General features: G+C 45.8%; 1 protein-coding gene across 1 annotated transcript; it reads right to left on the bottom strand.

The window, feature by feature from the left end:
* Positions 1–1,293: 1,293 nt before the first annotated feature.
* On the bottom strand, positions 1,294–17,982 carry r3hcc1l (R3H domain and coiled-coil containing 1-like). The gene is made up of 7 exons (XM_080523725.1): positions 17,912–17,982; positions 16,943–17,522; positions 13,447–13,628; positions 12,824–12,894; positions 9,308–9,403; positions 8,912–9,052; positions 1,294–2,221 (listed from the first exon to the last, which is right to left on the bottom strand). The coding sequence occupies exons 2-7, from the start codon at positions 17,447–17,449 to the stop codon at positions 2,169–2,171; spliced, it is 1,050 nt and encodes a 349-aa protein (XP_080379851.1). The 5' UTR covers positions 17,450–17,522; positions 17,912–17,982; the 3' UTR covers positions 1,294–2,168.
* Positions 17,983–20,175: the final 2,193 nt, after the last annotated feature.

The raw sequence follows: 20,175 nt of genomic DNA on the forward strand, positions 1-20,175 counted from the left end.
GAGGGTCTAGGGGAATGAGAAAAGGAGTAGGCGGCAGAGAGGGCTGCCGGTGTAGCTGTGTTTTCTGGTGTGATCCAGGTTTCAGTGAGAGCAAGGAAATTGAGGTCCATAAGAGATGCATAAGCTGAGATAGCGTCAGCTTTCCGGACCGCCGACTGGCAATTCCAGAGACCGCCTGCGGCGATAAAGTCATGGTCAGTAGAAAAAGGTGGGTAGATGAGATTGGAAGGGTTGCGAGGGGGGATGTAGCATCTAGGTGTCCTCCTGAGTGTCAGAAGAACAGGGATAGGGAGAAAGCACATTGTGATAAAGTCTGTAGAGGGGAAGAGGACTAAAGAACCAACAGAACTAGGAGTAGCTAAGCGCACTCAGTAGACCGGAGTGACTAGAGAAGACAGCAACACTACAAACAACTGGAAGAGAAGGTACTTAGTACCCTGGCTTCCTCTCAGGCCTTCCTCGATGGACTCCCACAGATAGACTCCCTTGTCTTGTTGTCACGAGTCTTGACTCCCACAGATAGACTCCCTTGTCTTGTTGTCACGAGTCTTGACTCCCACAGATAGACTCCCTTGTCTTGTTGTCACGAGTCTTGACTCCCACAGATAGACTCCCTTGTCTTGGTGTCACGAGTCTTGACTCCCACAGATAGACTCCCTTGTCTTGTTGTCAGGAGGCTGTCGCAGAGGCTGTCGCTCTCTGACAGGCCAGATATTAATGGAGGCTCAGTAATTGCTGACAACTAGCAGACTTGTAGCCCCTCCCACTAACGACCCCTAATGCGAACGACTGACAGGTGTTCTCACTAGTCGCATGTATGAGCCAAAAGGCCCCTGGTCTATTCAATATATAGAGGACAGAAGGCTCCTCCTACTTGCAGATTAGCACCTACTTGGTTCAGACCTAGTGGTTTCACTAGAGTTATTCTGCCAGGCTTTTGTCTTTTAAAATAGACACTTACAACACTATCACTTAATAAACAACTTAAAACTTTAAACTATTCAACTTAATAAACAACACAGGTATCCACTATAGTAGTCCAGGTTTGCTAGAAATAGTCTTACTTACTCAGAATGTAAAGAGATGAGTCCACTGCTTGGGTTTCAAAATGTCTATGGTCTAACAATGATGCATGTGTAAGTAGCGGCAGCCCTGACCTTAACACCTGCAGAATTACTTCGAAAACAGTTTACTGTGACTGTGTTCTTTATGCTGTCTGGAATTGTACCCCCTCCCCACCCCACCCAAAATATTTTTTCTGCAGATCTACACAATTCACATGGATGACATATTTTGAGATAAAAACGGCTAATTTAGCAGAAAGGTGACAAGTTTGCACCCCTGAATTGAATCCCTTTTTTATTGACTCTATAACACAACAAAATGTGGAAAAAAATACTTTCTGACGGCACTGTATATGGTTTCACGCTAGCGTTTAAAACCAAACTGTGTGGTGGTGCTGGCTGAGATATTTACACCATGAGCACGGATTGGTCCGATAACATACACGGTGCCGGTTACAATAAGCTATGTGGGAAAAAGAAAGCAAGACTGACCCTAAACACTTGTGACAGACTTAAACGAAAAGAGGGAGGTTCGATAATAACGAAAGACCACATCTGTTCCAAGTAGACCTGAGTCCAAAACAGCATCTAAAAACCCTTTCAAATACTTTCATCTTTTCAAATACGAGCTGTGCTTGATTGAGCGTGCCTGGCGCGACGGAATCAATAGAACATCACCAGAAGTGAACCCCCCGTTCACCCGCGACTCCAGGCAGACTCAAGCAAACGCTCGAGAGTATCCCAAAACAATTCGGGAGGCGCTTTTGAACTCAGGTTTCTTTGACGATGTTGAATGGCCCCCCGGGTTTCACTTCCCTGTTACCCTGTCAACACCCTGAAGCTGCCAGTAGAGGGCAGTGGTGAGTGAAAGCTGCTGTCCTCGGCTCAGGCTCGGCCCCCTCGGCTCCGTGGGTCAGGAGAGGGTGGGAGGGACAAGGAGCTGGTCTCGGGTCAGCTGCGCTGTGTGACAGCGGTGAGGAAGGGTGTGTGTGTGTGTGTGTGTGTGTGTGTGTGTGTGTGTGTGTGTGTGTAGTCCAGGTAAGGACGAGGGGAGAGAGAGAGGAGGGGGGGGAGAGGAGAGAGGTGAGAGATCTTCAGTCGCCCTCAGTTGCCCTCCCAGGCGTCCTCCCTCTGTTTGGCCGCCAGACGCTTTTGATCTGAAAGACAAGGATGGCGAAATCACCATGACGACACACACCATGACGATACACACACTCGCAATCACGTTCACCGTAACCGGTAGACCCACTACTTTTACTTTGCTCAACGGGGTCAAACCAGGCCTATTTACAGAGCGTTAAACTGTCTCAGCTAAACTCTGTCTGGTATACAGAACTTGAAACATTACGGAAAACACTAATTCTTTACACGTGTTGACGACATGGTTAATGACATAATGTTAATTGGTTTTGGATCTCATTAGACCACACGGTCCTTAGTTTAAGGCTTATAAACTTAAGCGAAAACAAGTGCACAGTAAACACACTAACGATGGAGCACCCCTCTATTAAAGGAGAGAGTGATGGAGGAACCTGGTTGGTTGATGACTCTTTGGGTGTGGTCGGTCCATGTCAGGAGTGAATGTTTACCCCTGGGTATCTGAATTTGTCCACCATCTCCACCTCTGAGTCGTTGATGGTGATTGGGGTGTGCGTGTACTTGTTTATTCAGAAACGTTTCACTACGACACTCTGCAGGGCTCGACATTAACGCTGTTTTATTTGTCCGGAGCAAGTAAAACTTTCGCCGGGTTTGTTTGCGCGAGCACGACGACGCTGCTAGATCCCGGATATTTTTACCTGTGTGCAGGAAGATCAACAGACGGCGCAGGCGCCAGACTAGACTAGACGATCGTGAGTGGAGATATTATCAAAGCGTACGCGTCTGTCGATCACCCGTACGCTTTGATAATATCTTCACTCACGATCATCTAGTCTGGTCTGGTGCCTGCGCCGTCTGTTGTTCTTCCTGCACACAGGTAAAAATATCCGGGATCTAGCAGCGTGGTCGTGCTCGTGCAAACAAACCCGGGGAAAGTTTTACTTGCCTTTACTTCAAACACACATTTCACAACCAATATTTCCATCTGTTGCACATTGACTTCTCTAAATAGTATTCCCAAATGTGTTAGCTAAAATAAAAATATGTGCACAGGCAAATTATTTGGTTACAAATGCTACTCTGGTGCCCGTATTAAAATAGGCCATGGTTTGGTATTAAATTATGCTGCATAACAGACTTAACTCACAAAATATTATTCCCTAATTCGTTAGGCTATAGGCCTATAGCCGACGTTACAGCATGTGACCTCGCATAGGAACACAACAGCACGGTCATGCCAAGAAAAAAGGCATTTCCCAGAGAGAGTGACAGAGAGAGAGAGAGAGAGAGGGGGAGAGTGACAGAGAGAGAGAGAGAGAGAGAGAGAGAGAGAGAGAGAGAGAGAGAGAGGAAGAGAGAGAGAGAGAGACAGAGAGAGAGAGAGAGAAAGAGAGAGAGAGTGAAAGTGTGTTCTCTATCCCCCCCCCCTCTAGCTGTCCCTGAGAGTGGACAAGCACTTATGGCTTTATATACATGTATACTTAAACATCCACAGTGAGGGGGAACCAACCGCTCTGATTATAGAGTAGAGGAGAAGTTCTGCCTGGCAACGCGGGGGCGGGAGGGGGAGAACGATTCCGGAAACGTCCGTCCCCGGGAGGGAGGACTCAGCCTCCAAATCAACTATAGAACTGGGGCAGCGTTGGCTCGGTCTGAACGTGGCTGTTTTTAAAGCCCCTCCATTTTGTAAAGTGCTTCTTTTTTTCTTTTTCTTTTTCGCTCAGAGACAGTTGCAAAGAGACTTGAAGCTTGCAGAGGTGGCTGAGAGATCTCAGCTGACGGTTCTCTCCGTTTACCATCCATGTTACATTCTTTCATGATATTGAGTGTTATTATAAAAAAAACTAGATGCATGTATACATGTATATAAAGCCATAATTGCTTGTCCACTCTCAGGGACAGCTAGAGGGGGGGGATAGGGAACACTCTCTTTCACTCTCTCTCTCTTTTTCTTTCTCTCTCTCTCTCTCTCTCTCTCTCTCTCTCTCTCTCTGTCTCTCTTTTTCTCTCTCTCTCTGTCTCTGTCTCTGTCTCTCTCTATTTTTATGTATCTCTTGTCTCTCTATCTCTTGTTTTACTGTACTGAGGTGGAACAACTGGACAGGTATCATGTCAACTCTTTCCAGATCTGTGCAGATGAAGTCGGGGAGGTGAGAGAAGGAAGTCACTGTAGAAGATTGAGACGCATCTGTGGACTCTGCCTGGCAACCAGCGTTGTCTACCTCCCTCTAGTGGTGGGCGCCCTTCAAAGCAGGCAGATTAGGAAAACTAAAGGGTGAAATCCAGGGCTAAACTGGTTTAGTGCTCTTTCTGACTGTAGTCAATACTTTTTTCCTGTGTCTTTCCACTTTATTGCACATAGCCTTTTTTTTTTTTTATAGATGCTGAATGTTACAATTTCTTTAGCTGTGGAGCTGTCGTATTGAGTTAATACCAATGTCTGGTCTACAGTTCGAATGGACTTTATTGTTGTCATTGCTACAGTACAGGTACCAAACAACGAAATTTAGGAGGGGTGGCTCCCCTGGTGTTAGGAAAGAAAAAAAAAAAAACACTTTTAAAAAAATCACAAGAAGGGAAGGAGCTGGTTTACATAAATAAAGGCTATGTACACAATCCACTGTACTATACTGTACAGATAGTCGACTAGGGTTGTCATATTGCACAATAGTGTTGTTTCACGTTATTTAAAGTGTCACAGTTTGCAGGCTTGAAATGTACATGTTTGTGCCTCAGCACTACACCTGATTTTTTCAGTCCAGCAGCTGCCATACAATCCGTCCAGACTGTCCAGGGCCCAGAACTTAGGTCTTTGCTGTGTTCAGGGCCTGGACGGCCCTGTGGTAGAAGCTGTTCTTCAGTCTGTTTGTCTTAGCGGCCAGGGTCCTGAACCTCCTTTTCGAGGGCAGCCTGGTAAAGTGTACGTGCCCAGGGTGGGTCGGGTCCCTGGAGATCTTTGAGGCCTTCCTGAGACAGCGTGTGTTGTACAGCTCTACAGAGAGGGGAGGGGGGCGCCGGTGATCTTCAGTGCTGTTCTCACTACTCTCTGTAGCGCATTTCTCTCCGCTGTTGTGCAGCTGGAGAACCAGTTGCAGATGCCGTAGGTGAGGATGCTCTCCACTGCGCCGCGGTAAAAGGTCACCAGTATCTCCTGCTTGCTGTGTTCCTTCCTGAGGCATCTCAGGGTGTATAGCCGCTGTTGTGCCCTCTTGATGGTGCCTTTTGTGTTGTCCTTCCAGGTCAGGTCATCCCGCATGTGATGTCCCAGGAATCGGAGGGTTGAGACTCTCTCCACGCTCTCTCCGTCGATGAGCAGGGGCTGGATCTCGGACTTTTTCCTCCTGAAGTCTACGATGATTTCCTGGGTCTTTGACTTGTTCAGCAGCAGGTTGTTAACCTTGCACAGCTTGCTCAGTTGCTCTACCTCATCCCTGTACGCCGCCTCGTCCCCCCCCGAGATACATCCCACCACGGTGGTGTCGTCTGCAAACTTTACGATGTAGTTGCTGGGGTGGACGGGGGTGAAGTCGTAGGTGTAGAGGTTGTAGAGGATGGGGCTTAACACGCAGCCCTGGGGGGACCCAGTGCTGAGGCTGAGGGCTGTGGAGGTGTGGGGGCCCACCCGCACCCTCTGGGGGCGGTCGGTCAGGAAGTCCTTGATCCACGCACATATAGAGTGTGATAGACCCAGGTCTAGTAGTTTGGTCACTAGCCTGTCTGGAAGGATGGTGTTGAAGGCGGAGCTGAAGTCCACGAAGAGCAGTCTCGCGTAGCTGTTTCCCCTCTCCAGGTGGGATAGAGTGGCGTGGAGAGTCGTCGCGATGGCGTCCTCTGTGGACCTGTGGGCTCTGTAGGCGAACTGGTATGGATCCAGGTTGGGCGGGAGGCGTGTGAGTATGTGGGCCCGGACTAGTTTCTCGAAGCACTTCATGATGATTGGTGTGAGTGCCACCGGGCGGTAGTCGTTTAGGCAGCTCACCGTGCTTTTCTTCGGGACTGGGATGATAGTTGAGGTTTTCAGGCAGGGTGGGACGGTGGCCTGGGACAGTGACTGGTTAAAGATGTTGGTGAAAACCCCGGCCAGCTGGTCGGCGCAGTCTCTCAGCACCCGTCCCAGGACGCCATCCGGCCCCGAGGCTTTCCTGGGGTCCACCGCCTTCAGTACGCGTCTCACTTCATGCTCTGTGAGGGTGAGGCTGCTGAGAGCTGGAGAGAGTGGTGTTTGTGTTGCGGTTACCTCCGTTCGCCCCTCGTCGAACCGGGCGTAGAAGGTGTTCAGCTTTCCCGCCAGCAGGGGGTCGTCCTCTGCGGCTGTGAGCCTGTTGGCTCTGAAGTTTGTCATCTGCTGAACCCCCTGCCACATCCGCCTGGAGTCGTTGCTCAGGAGGCATTCCTCAATCTTCTCTCTGTGCTCTGCCTTGGCCGCTTTGATTCCGCGCTTTAGGTTGGCCCTGGTGGAGCTGTACAGCGGTGTGCTCTTCCCTGCGAAGAAGGTGTTGTCCCTCTCGTTGATCAGTGTTTGGACCTTCCCAGTCATCCATGGCTTCGTGTTGGGGTAGACCCGGACCCGTTTGTCCACGGTGACTGAGTTGGTGCAGTTCACTATGTGGTTCAGAACCGACGACGTGTACTGTTCCAGGTCCTCATGCTCATATTCCTGCCATAGGGTGTCATTTAGGCAGATCTGCAGTGGAGCGGACCCTTCTGGCCAGGTTCTGACAGTCTTAGTGGTGATGGGAGCACTTTTCCCCATGGTAGTGTATGCAGGAATCAGGAGGATTGACACATGGTCAGACATGCCTAGATGAGCTAGCGGACTAGCCTTGTAAGCACGTTTGATGTTGGTGTATACCTTGTCCAGTGTTTTTTCTCTTCTCGTTGCACATTTCACATGCTGATAGAACTTGGGTAGTACTGCCTTCAGGTCGACATGATTGAAATCCCCCGCTATGATGTGAATAGCCTGTGGATCAGTGCTTTGTTGGCCACTGATGACGTCATATAGTCGCGCCAATGCTAGGCTGCCGTCTGCGCTAGGCGCTATGTACACACATGTTATGAGCACCGCGTTAAACTCCCTCGGGAGGTATGTGGGTCGGCATTTAACAGTCAAGTATTCCAGGTCTGGGGAGCAGTGGCTACTTACAGTTTTCGTGTTTAAGCACCAGCTATCCTTCGTCGATATTATGATCCCACCCCCTCTTGACTTGCCGCTAAGCTGCGTTCGGTCAGCGCAATGTAGGGTCCGTCCCTCCAAGCTAACAGCTGAGTCCACAATAGTGTCATTTAGCCAGGTTTCGGTCAGAATAATCACACAGCTATCCCCCACGATGTTGTTTTTAGCAACCTGTAGTCTCAGTTCATCCATCTTGTTCGTCAGAGACCTGACGTTGGAAAGGAAAATACTCGGCAAAGCAGGTTTGTCCGGGCTACGTCTTAGCCTTGCTAACAGGCCTCCCCGGCGGCCCCGTCGTTTCCTACGGTCTCGCCGCCTGCGTTTACGCCTCAGGGAGGGGACTGAGTACCAAGGTTCTCCCGGTACACGGGTGATCTCTTTGTATATCCTGTTTTGCTCCAGAAACTCCGCTGTAACTATCTTGTCGTTTTGCGTGCCGACTTCTAATAAGTCGAGCCTGCTGTAGGTACTATTTACACAACTGTTCCCTATAAGTACTAAAATAAAAGTGTACATACAAATGTACTTAAAAACACAAAGAAACACCAGTGTAGAAGCCACTCCGGCCGCAGCGTCTAAGCGCGCAGCCATCTTGGATATTGTTCATATGAATAGCTGCAATGGAAAGATGCTGAATTAAATGCAATGGAAAAGATGCTGAATTAAAAAAAACTGTTGATGTATTGGTAAATGGTAAATGGACTGCACTTACAGTACAGGCCAAAAGTTTGGACACACCTTCTCATTCAATGCGTTTCCTTTATTTTCATGACTATTTGGTACATTGTAGATTCTCACTGAAGGCATCAAAACTATGAATGAACACATAGGAATTATGTATTTAACAATAAAGTGTGAAATAACTCTGCAAAATATGTCTTATATTTTAGATTCCTCAAAGTAGCCACCCTTTGCTTTTTTGTTGTTAATAAAATATATAATAATAATATTTAATATAATATGTGTTAATAATAATATGTTATTATATATATATATTTAATATTATTATTATATATTTTATTAACAACAACAAAAATATATTTTATTAACAACAAAAAAGCAAAGGGTGGCTACTTTGAGGAATCTAAAATATAAGACATATTTAGTTATTTCACACTTTTTTGTTAAGTACATCATTCCACATGTGTTCATTCATAGTTTTGATGCCTTCAGTGAGAATCTACAATGTAAATAGTCATGAAAATAAAGGAAACACATTGAATGAGAAGGTGTGTCCAAACTTTTGGCCTGTACTGTATATAGCTATGCCTTTATCCAAAGCGCTTTACAACGGCCTCTCATTCACCCGTTCACACACACATTCACACACCAATGGCGGCAAGCTGCCATGCAAGGCGCTGGCCGGCCCGCTCACTGGGAGCAATTTGGGGTTCAGTGTCTTGCCCGAGGACACTTTGACATGTGGCCAGTTGGGGCTCGACTCGAACCGCCGATCTGCCAACCTTGTGATCATTAGACGGCGACTCTACCTCCTGAGACACAGCCGCCCCCAGTATTGAATCAGTATTGAATAGTGATTTCCCCCACTGTACGTCCCTTCTAAAGATACCTTTGGCCGCCTGGAGCTTCCTCTTCTCTGCGTCGCGGGCCTCCTGGCTCTGAGGACTCTTCATCCCCAGGGCTCCGATCACCAGCCGGCGGGCCAGCGCCGCACTGGTCTGGGGACGCTCCTTAGCAGGGAGGAGGTAGTCTGGAGGAGGAGAGAGATGGGGGGATGGGAGTAACATTGTAACACTAAAGAACTAGTAAACGAAAAGGATGGATACATTCTAAAAACAGATGAAATACGGTATGGGTGGACAGATGACCGAACGAGAGGATGGATGGATGGATGAAAGGGTGGAGCGTACGAGATGAGAGGAAATGTGGATGAACGGATGGGCCGACGGAGGGACAGGAGTGTGTGACAGGACAGACGGAGGAGAGGAGGAGTGAAGCGGCGTACCTGAGCAGCTCCGAGCCTTGGCCTTGGTCATGACGGAGGCTTTGGAGAGCGGCCGCACCTTCAGCAGGGGGTGCTTGGTCCTCAAGGCCTCGCCGGCTGGCAGACAGACAAGAGCAGAATAAACCTGGAGCCAGCTCCACCAAGACCAGAATAAACCTGGAGCCAGCTCCACCAAGACCAGAATAAACCTGGAGCCAGCTCCACCACCAACAGAATAAACCTGGAGCCAGCTCCTCCAAGACCAGAATAAACCTGGAGCCAGCTCCACCACCAACAGAATAAACCTGGAGCCAGCTCCACCACCAAGCATCAACAGCAGGTCATCCTGTCTCTTACAGCCTGGTGTGAAGCAGGTACTTACTATCAATGACACTCACTGTTTATTTTGGATTCAATGACCCGAGCGCTACTTTGTGCCCTTTCTTATCAGGTCTTACTGAATGTATCTCCAAAAACAATGTAAATTATTCTAAATGTTTTATTCACTTAGTCAAATGGAATGATTGGCATCTGCTAAATGCCAAAAATGTCAATGAAAATTTAAATGAGAATGTACCCTTTGTTGTCACAGTTTCTTAGTAAATTCTGGGTAAATACCATGTGAAACAAGGCTGTCAAATAAAGGGTTTGATTAGCTAAGATTAGTTACGGACAGTTTACCTCAAAACCCACGTTTGTCAGACACTTTCATACCGTTAAAAGTTCAATCATGTCTCAAACGATGTGTTAGGCTCACGTACAACAGAGCAAATGAAAATGTGTGTTCTAAATAGGACAAATTGAGGTATTTCCCTCACTGTTTCACTTTGTTTGAAAAAAGGTTTTCTCCTGTTTTGTGCCTCGTGAACACGACGCCATCTGTGTCGTTAAAACGAGTATGAAAACATGGAAAACCTTTATTTCATAAACCTTTCTAAAACCCTCTTATACAAACCAAGAGTGAAAATATACACATTTGAAATGACAAGTATTTTCCAGATGAGACGGTTGTAGTTCTCACCGGTGGACTGTAAGTTCTCACCGGTGGACTCACCGGTGAGTTGTAGTTCTCACCGGTGGACTGGTATACAGGGATTAAAGCAAAAAAAAATCTCCTGACTGAAAAAAAAAATCAGGCCAAATCGGGGCCGGTGGCTTTCCGTGCGCAAAGCGCGCGTGCGATTTTCCGTTCTACGTTCTAATGCTTTGACTTTTCTTTCGAAAAATGTGAATACATTTCCGCGTTGTCGAAAATCAACGACACATCGCTAGTCAACTAACACGGCTTGTTTTGTGAGCCTGCTAACAATGTAAAGTAGTCTTCTAGTTAACTAGGTAACAATGTAAAGTAGTGTTCTAGTTAACTAGGTAGCAGTCCAATCCATTTCGCTGCAGTATTTTGGCTTGACTAGCGAGTTTGTGTTGTGATTCTCAACAACGTTGAAACGTAGTTTCACCCTTTTCCATAGTTTTGAATAATAAATGTGTGGACTGACGATGTAGCGCAGCCTAACGTATTCAAATAATTATTTAACAAAGTTTTATTCTGATAATTATTCCCCCTCCTCCCAGACTTACAAGGTCACACTATTATTGGATTGGTTGTTTGCGTGCCGGGTGAAGTTAGCTAAACATTTAACCTTCTAGCTAGCAAGAGAAACATAATGTCACTCTCCAAAGGTCTAAAGAGGAAAGTTGACTGTGAAAACAGGGCATTTAAAGAGGAATGGACAGCGAACTATGCGTTCATCCTACCTGGTTTCATCAATGCAAAGCCGTTGTGAGACTCACATTTTACGTGCTCACAATGTTCCCTTTCTATACATGCGAGTCGTCCTTTTCGTCAATGAATGTGATAAAGACGCACTAGAGGAATCGATTGGTGCATAAAAACCTTGAGAACTGCCGGATTAAAGTGACGTCCATAATAATAATAAATCATAATAATACATTAGATTTATAGCGCTTTTCTAGACACTCAAAGACGTCCATATCACCAGATAGCCAACAAATAGTGACCGATGGGAGATGCCAGTTTTCTCGTTAAGTGAGATTTAAATAGCCTAATATTATTTTTTCTATTGGCTCATTGTAATTATTAGTAATTATTATCCCTAGTAATGTAGCGTGTTTGCTCTGTCGTTTCAGGAGCATATAGGCTAAGCGGATTCAGCTTCTTTTTTTTTTTTTTGCGCCGATTTTGTTGTCAATGTTTTTCATAAAATTAAACTGCATTTGCTTTGTTACTGTTCACATGTGTGGTGCAGTCACATTCACATAGCCTATAAGTAAACATTAAGTTTGAATGATTTACTGAGCTGGCGTTACTTTTTTCAAACCACACACCGCATGTCGGCTATTTCAGCACCACGCGCCATGTCCACCTACTTATCACTATGAGGGGTTCAGCGTCAGTGCACCCCGCTCTGTTACTGTCGCATAGTTGTAGCCAATAAAGGCCTATATGTAGGCTATATAGGCTATTATATATCATTTATATACCTAATACCTAGGGGTGTAAATCACCAGCTTCATCACGATACGATATTATATCGATTTGTTTGTATGACGATACAATGTTTGACGATTTCACAATGTCAGTCACGATACGATTTCGATTCGATTCGATTCAAGATCGATATGACGATATGATCGATATGACGCGATATCATATGCCAATCTAACACAATTATCAATTGTAATAAGTGGTAATTAACATACAGCTCATTAACACACACACACACACACACACACACACACACACACTCACACACACACACACACACACACACACACACGTTCAGAGAGACATCCAGTCACACACGCACACACACACACACACACGTCCACACACGTGTCACACACGTCCAGCAGGTCTGATATTGGTCTGACTGGATTCGCCTCGAAGAGTAGATGTTAAAAAATATCTTTGGTGTCCAAAACGGTCAATGTATTCGCCCATTAGACTCCCGTTAGACGCACTCTCATTAGACGCACTCACACAAGCCGAACATTTCCGAAGATTACCGGAGATTGCCGAACGCGAGAGGAGGAGGAGCCGAGAAGTGGAGCCGAGCTAGTAGACAGACAGTCACACACGGTGAATGCGAGTCACACATTGCGAACGCGAGTATGTTAACGTCCCTGGTTCAGAGAGATGTTCCAAAATATATATTAAAAGGGATAGACTTACTGTCTCTCATCAAAAATGAAAAACATTCTCTCTCTCTCTGCGCGCATAAGATGACGATATAGATCGATATTTTTACATTGCGTTGATGTAATCAGATCGTTAGTCAATGAATCGATGTATCGTTACACCCCTACTAATACCAACATCAAAATAGATTGTATGCCTCTACAAATCATATTACACCAGGTAAAATCCGTCACAACTTGGAATAAATCCGTCGCAACTTGGAATAAATTGACGGAAATCCGTCGTAGCGACGGAGAACTTTAATCCCTGGGTATAGCTGGTACAGGTATGTGACAACAGATGAAACATGTTCTTCTCATTGTGTGTGTGTGACTCACCTGCTATGGGACTGGAGAACAGACCCAGGGCGTGTGCGTCATCCACCCACTGGATGTCAAAGCCTCTTGACCTGCACACACACACACACACACAGATACACACACACACGATCAGGCTTACATGCGTGTTGGCATACGTTTAGGTCAGGCAGTTTCCCAAAAACAGATTAAGCCACATTCTAGACTATATCACTTTTCAATGGAGACTCTCCATTAAAGATGCTACATAGTTATGGTTTGGATCCAGGAAGGTCTAGGTTTAATCTAGGTCTAGGAAAGTCTGGGTTTAGGGATTTACAATTAGAGATTACAGGGACAGGATTCTCCCTGGAGTAATTTAGGGCTAAGTGCCTTACTCAAGGGCACACTAATGGTGGTGTTACCGGGTGGGATTTTAAACTCATGACCTTCCGATCACCAGTCCAACTCACTACTGCTACCTCCACTTTACCCACTTTAAAAGGGAGCACTTTAATAAAACAAATCACTGTCGAGTACATCCATCAACGCCCCACATCATTATGTTTTGGGACCATATCAACGGTGGACTGATGAGAATTCTATCAAACGCATATTTTTCTCTCTCCTTTAATTAAGGAAGAATGAAAAGCGTGGGCTCATACTGGTACGACTCAAAGGACTTGAGCAGGTCCTCCGTCTTGAACTCCGAGGGGAAGTCATAGATCTCCACGATGTTGGACAGCTCGTCCTCTCGGAGGTCGATGTCCCCGTCGCCGTCGCCACGGTAATAGTCAAACCTCGCCTCCTGCACCGAAGGCTTCTTCCTGCCTTTCTTCTGGGCCAGCTGAGAGAGAGAGAGAGAGAGAGAGAGGGAGAGAGAGAGAGAGTGAAGGAGAGAGAGAGAGAGAGGGAGAGAGAGAGATAGAGAGAGAGAGAGAGAGAGGGAGAGAGAGAGAGGGAGAGAGAGAGAGAGGGAGAGAGAGAGAGGGAGAGAGAGAGAGAGAGGGAGAGAGAGAGAGGGAGAGAGAGAGAGGGAGAGAGAGAGAGAGAGAGGGAGAGAGAGAGAGAGGGAGAGAGAGAGAGAGAGGGAGAGAGCGAGAGAGTGAAGGAGAGAGAGAGAGAGTGAAGGAGAGAGAGAGAGAGAGAGAAAGGGAGAGAGAGTGAAGGAGAGAGAGAGAGAGAGAGTGAAGGAGAGAGAGAGAGAGAGAGAAAGGGAGAGAGAGAGTGAAGGAGAGAGAGGGAGAGAGAGAAATGCTTGAATTCATTCTTTCTGTAAAGTGCATTGGCAAGGCAAGTGTATTTGTATAGCACATTTCATACAACAGGGGCAATTCAAAGTGCTTTACATATAGCATGAAAAAATACAGAAAAAGGAGGATAGTAAGAAAGTAAAAAATGACAAGAATAGATACATACATATAGAAGATAAATAGATAAACATTTAACATAATAATAATAAGACAAGGAATACAAAGATATAGATACAAGAGTAGTTACTGCAACTGTATTCAAGCACTGCTCTTCCCGATATGGTGTGTGAGATTGCAGGTACTGTCTGTGTTTAGCTTCTTCTTCTTCTTCGGCGTATGGGTAGTTGTTTTTCCTCTCCACTCCACCACGCTCGGGGCCGAGGGGCTACCCTTTTACCACCCCGAGACCTGGTTGAGGGGCTCACCCGGGCTATATTTCTGGACACCCCTCCAGAAGCCACGTCCTCGTCTCGTCATCTAAAACCGACAGACCATGCATCCCGTTGGGTGGGTGGTACACCGGGCAATCCAGGATAATATGGTCTGCGGTTTGGTCCTCTGCGCCACACTCGCACGACGCATTTGGGGCCAAGCCCCATCTGTGCATTGATGAGCGGAAACGCCCGACGCCGGTCCGGAGACGATTGAGCCTCACCCAGGATAGCCTTGGCAAGTCCATCCCGAGGGGCTCAGCGCCGGCGACTGGGATGTGGTCGCGGAGTTTGGAGGTGTTAGCCTCCCACTCCGCGCGCTGTGCAGGGAATTTAGCTGTGCAGGGAATTTATAGCGCTTGGATTATGGATCATAAAACTCATAACTGCTGCTAAAAAGATAAAACGTTTAATAAGATAATAGTTAATGGATAAAAGTAGGGATGCACGATATTATCGGCACCGATAATGGGAAATTTCTGCTTCCGGTTTCCGCGCTCATGATGCTGCGCCTGCTTACAGCCACGCAGTGTAGAGACGAGAGCGAAACATGTCTTCCCCGGTGTGGACATTCTTCAGAGTTTCTGAGGCAGAGTTTGCAATTTGCAACACATGTTCGACAAAAGTTCGGAGAGGAGGGCAAAGGTCTACGAGTTACAACACAACGAATCTCATAAGTCACCTTAAGATTCACCATTGCAAGCACGCTGTATGGAAGGAATATCAAGCACTAGTAGCAGAAGGTAGCCTAGCCGCGGAAAAAAAAAGCTGCTGTGCCTATTGAACACTCGTTTGAAAACTGCAGGAAGTTTACTCGAGACAGCTCAAAGGCTCAAGCAATCAATGAAAAAATAATGGAGTTTATGGCCCTCGACGACCAGCCTTTCTCTGTAGTAGAAGATAAAGGATTTCGCCAGCTTATTTCACATTTAGAGCCCCGGTATACACTCCCAAGCCGCCGCTATTTTGCAGACGTGTGCCTGCCTGCTCTGTATGATACAGTCGCCACACACATCCATAGTCTGATCGATACTAGCGTAAGCCAGATACGTTTTATCACAACCTACCTCATCCTCATGCACTAAAAGTAGCATAGCCCAGCCCTTTTCAGTTGCTTTATTAAGCATACTAGTGTAGCCTACTATGTGCCTTGTGTCATTCTGTTTATCTGCAGACTAAGCAGCCATTTGGCACTAGTTTCTGTAAAAGTTCTATAAAACTTTTGGTTCTATAAAAGTCTTTATTTTTGTATTGACTGATGCACTTTATTTATTTATTGATATTTTATTTATGCATTTCCAATTTACAGGGATAGACAAGATGCACTTTATTTTTGACACTTTTTGGATCTAATTACTCTTAGGTGAGCCTTTTTTGTTTTCATAAAAGGAGGCCAGATCTTGGCTAAAAAAAAGCATTGTGCACTGTCTATAACAGATTTAGTTTGTTAGAGGAAATAATAAATGAACATTTGAAGAGTCAGAAGTGTTCTCTTTGTTGTGTTAACAATAGTGATGTAAGTTAGATTTGGTGAGATCACTATGGAATATTAAATCATCAATCTTTGCTCACTACATAGCCTTTCTTACCTTCAGGTGTGCATGAACTACAGGTTATCAACTGTGAAATTACATCTGTTCTCATATCGGTACTCATATCGGTTATCGGCCACGAGAAGCGGGTAAACATCGGTATCGGTAGGGAAAAAATGCATATCGTGCATCCCTAGATAAAAGGCCTAGATAGAGTGTTAGTGTTTAACCACCTGCTGCAGAACATGAAGGTTTTTAGCTTAGTTTTGAATATTTGTAGGGTTTGGGCCTGTTTGATTTCTTCAGAGAGTTTGTTCCAGGAGCATACGGCAGAGTGACTGAATGCTGCTTTACTGTGTTTTGTTTTCACTCTTGGAATGATTCGCTGATTAGTCTCAGCTGACCTAAGGAGCCTTGCTGGAATATAGGGGGCGAGAAGATCTGATATGTATTTTTGGTCCAAGACCATTTTGTGATTTGTATGTAATTAGGAGTATTTTAAATCCAATTCTCTGAGAGACTGGTAGCGAGTGCAGGGATCTCAGGATTGGTGTAATGTGTTCAAACTTCTTTGTTGGCCTGCGTCTGCGTGTGAAATAGGCTACATCAACAAAGTTGGCTTTTATTTGAAATATGACAGAGAGAGTGGTGAGAGATTCATTTTAGAATGAGGGAAGAGAGAGGAAGGGAAAGGAGGAGAGAGGAAGAGACAAGAGGAGAAAGGTTCAAGGGTGCTTTATTTGTCACATGCACAGAAATACAAAGTAAAACATGCAGTGAAATGAAATGGGACTAGACACTCAACACTGTACACTGTGCCAGAAAAGAAAGAGACAATAAGGGAGGAGAGAATGACCGACACAACTTCCAACAGTGACTCAGATTGCTGGTCACCCTATGCGAGAGCTGACAGTGACCAGGGGAGAGGACTTAAACACTGCTCACCTCCTCTAGTACGTGAGGGTCAAGACACTCCCCGTCGTCATTGAAGAGAGCATCCCAACCGTCCTCCTCCTCCTCCTCCTCCTCCTCTTCCTCCTGCTGCTGCTGAGGAGACGCCTCCGTCCCCGCCTCCAGACGGGAGCCCACCTCCCCGTCTCCCCCTTCCTGGTCCAGTGTGGCGGGCTGTTCGTCTTTCGGTGTCTCCGCCTCACCTTGGACCTTCTCCTCGCCGCCGTTCAGAACTCCGTCTCCGCCTCCGTCTCCGCCTCCGTCTTGTCCCTTAGCGCCTCCTCCTCCGCTTTTGTCCTTCTTGTTCTTGGCATTCTTCCGGGCCTTGTCTGTGTAACGAGGCCTGGGTCTGGGTTTGGCCTCTCCCTGGGTTTGGGTCTTGTCTTTGGGGCCCCCGTCCTGCTTTTTCTTGGGCACGTAGATGGCCTTTTCTGGCTTCTTGGAGCTAGATGTAGGGGCCTGGGCTTTGGTGCTTTCTTCCTGAGGCTGCTCTCCTTCCATCACAAGGTGGTTCTCCTGTCGTCTCACTAAGACAAAACGCTCAAGATTGTGGGTTCCAAGATCAATGCTCCTCCTGTGGAAAAAAGAGGGGGAACTACGTCACCAAGTTCCTGCACAGTCGAGTCTGCAGTGCAGAGTAGAACCTGGCAAAAATAATTTATATTCTAAGATCGTCGCCGGATAGTTTGCAATATATGGCACCTCCTGCGTTATACATTTTGAAGGTTCTTAACTATATATATATTTTTTTTAAAGATCGCTGTTAGTCATCACTGAGAAGCATTGGATGTTGAACAACGGTGGTATGGGGGTTTGTTAAGACTGGCTGGCTAAACGACGAGCATTGGCACTCACTCGGCTTACATTTCTACACGTATTTTGCTGTAATATATTACATTCTAAACGATTATTTAAATTAATAGGTTTGGAAGGCATATATGTATTTTTAAATTGTTTTGTTACCTTTATCCGTAACAGTTATCCACGAACACACCGCCGAAGATTTTGTTTGGTACCACTTCGTCGCATACGTGACGCAATCGCAAAAACGAGCCTCAGTGGATTGTGGGAATTGTAGTTCCCGATGGTTGTAGTAGTCACTTGGTGCAGTCCTTAACTCATCGTCCCCTAAAATAAAGGGCCGGTTTCACAGACAAGGCTTAAGGGCTCTGCACACAGCGTGCGATTTCTGTTGCGAGTCAACGTTCCATTTTGAAGTTTGAATGGAAGTCTATGAGAACATCGCATTTACCCACACACGGCCCCGATTTTAATCGCACGGCGAAAATTCGATTCCATTCATTTTGAATGGGAAAAGCACAAATTTGACAGTGCGACAAAACTCGCACGACGTGTGCTTTGTCCCATTCAAAATGAATGGAATCGAATGTTCGCTGTGCGATTAAAATCGGGGCCGTGTGTGGGTAAATGCGATGTTCTCATAGACTTCCATTCAAACTTCAAAATGGAACGTTGACGCCAACAGAAATCGCACGCTGTGTGCAGAGCCCTTTAAGCCTAGTCCTGGTCTAAATCACACTTTCAATCCAAAATCTCCATTGAAGATGATTTTTTGTCTAGGATTAAGCTTAAGCCTTGTCTGTGAAACCGGCTCAAAGTGTTCTAAAAATGCCTACACCTAATACGATAGTCATTGGTGCCTACCTATGTGTTGTAATGTGTAAATAAAGTACTGTAAATTATGTAAATGCAGATTTTTAAATAAAGCGTCACTGATTTAATCTGAGGGACTAGGATTCTAGTCCTGGGGGGTATTCCATCAATGTCGCTAAAGGACAATCCAGGCTTATTTTGATAAATCCCATGAGATTTATTTTAAAAAATCCAGCCTTATTTTGATGAATCTCGCAAGACTCAAAATAAGCCTGGATTTTCCTTTAGCCATATTGATGGAATACCCCCCTGGTCGGGCTAAATTCCATTTTGCTGCTCTATCGACTACATCCTTGCGACAGTGGAAAGAGATTGTTCATCCTGCATTTCCATATCTTCTCAGTGGCATTTTCATTCAACTACTGGGCAAAGGTTTACATGCTCACAGCTAAAATAACCTGCACTATCTGGTTAGATGCCAAACTACATTTCATTGGCTCAGTACTTGTGCAATTTTGAATCTAATCTAATCCTGACCCTGCATGATATGAACATGTGAGCTTCTAATTGGGAGTGAGATGTTCATCCTGCATTTCCATATCTTGACATCTCACTTCTTCTGCGGGACAAAGACTTACATACTGACAACTAAAACACCATGACCCTGACGTGAATTGAACACGCAACCTTCTGATCTGGAGTCAGACGCACTACCTTTGCGCCACAAGGTCCTTCACACAAGAACGTCATTTCAAACAATGTGAATCCCTAATGCTAGCTTGGATAATTGACAAAATGAATGCAAAAGTAGGAAAGTGTTGGAAATGGAACACTGTGTGATCACGTTTACTCAAATTCTCCTCATATTTTCTCTGAAGCTGGCCTCCTCACCTTCTCGCTCCTCAGTATCCTGTATATCATCCTCATCTTCACACCTCCCATTTTAATTTTGACCTCCCCTTCACCTATAAAGAACTCCACCTCTCTCCCCTTTCTCCTCCACTTCCCAATCCCCTATTAAATGATAGGTAGAGTATGCTGTGGAAACTGGAAATGCATTGTCTGTCAGCTAGATGGTGCAGCTGTTGGCTAGTGCGGGTATCTATTGACCAGTGCTATACGTTGGGGAAATAGTTCAATTAGTAGACTTGCATACTTACTCACTTAGCATATGAGTGAGTTGAAAAAAGATTGACAATTCCGCAAATCTTCTTTTGAGGTGCTCAGCCAAAGCCTGTTGTGGAATATAATTCCTAAACATATTACCGAAACCAGGGATCGAACCAGGGACCTTTAGATCTTCAGTCTAACGCACACCAACTGAGCTATTTCTGCCTTTCAATAGACATAACACCAGCTAAGCCACAGCACCGATAGAACATGAAGCTTGGCAGGCTCTGTTGACTCAGTCACTGAGCTACATCCCCAACTTTGAGCTGAGTATGCTGTTGACCCTCATGTCTATCATGTCTGAGTCAGGAAGATTATGTAGAAAAGGCCATCACATCAAAGATACAGGCCAACGGTCAGTCCCTGGTGGTCTAGTGTTTAGGATTCTGAGCTCTCACCGCCACAGCCTGGTTTCGATTCTCAATCAGGGAATACGTTTTGTC

The sequence above is a fragment of the Nansenia antarctica genome (genome assembly GCF_963989245.1).
Source record: "Nansenia antarctica genome assembly, chromosome: 2".
Classification (NCBI taxonomy): Eukaryota; Metazoa; Chordata; class Actinopteri; order Argentiniformes; family Microstomatidae; genus Nansenia; species Nansenia antarctica.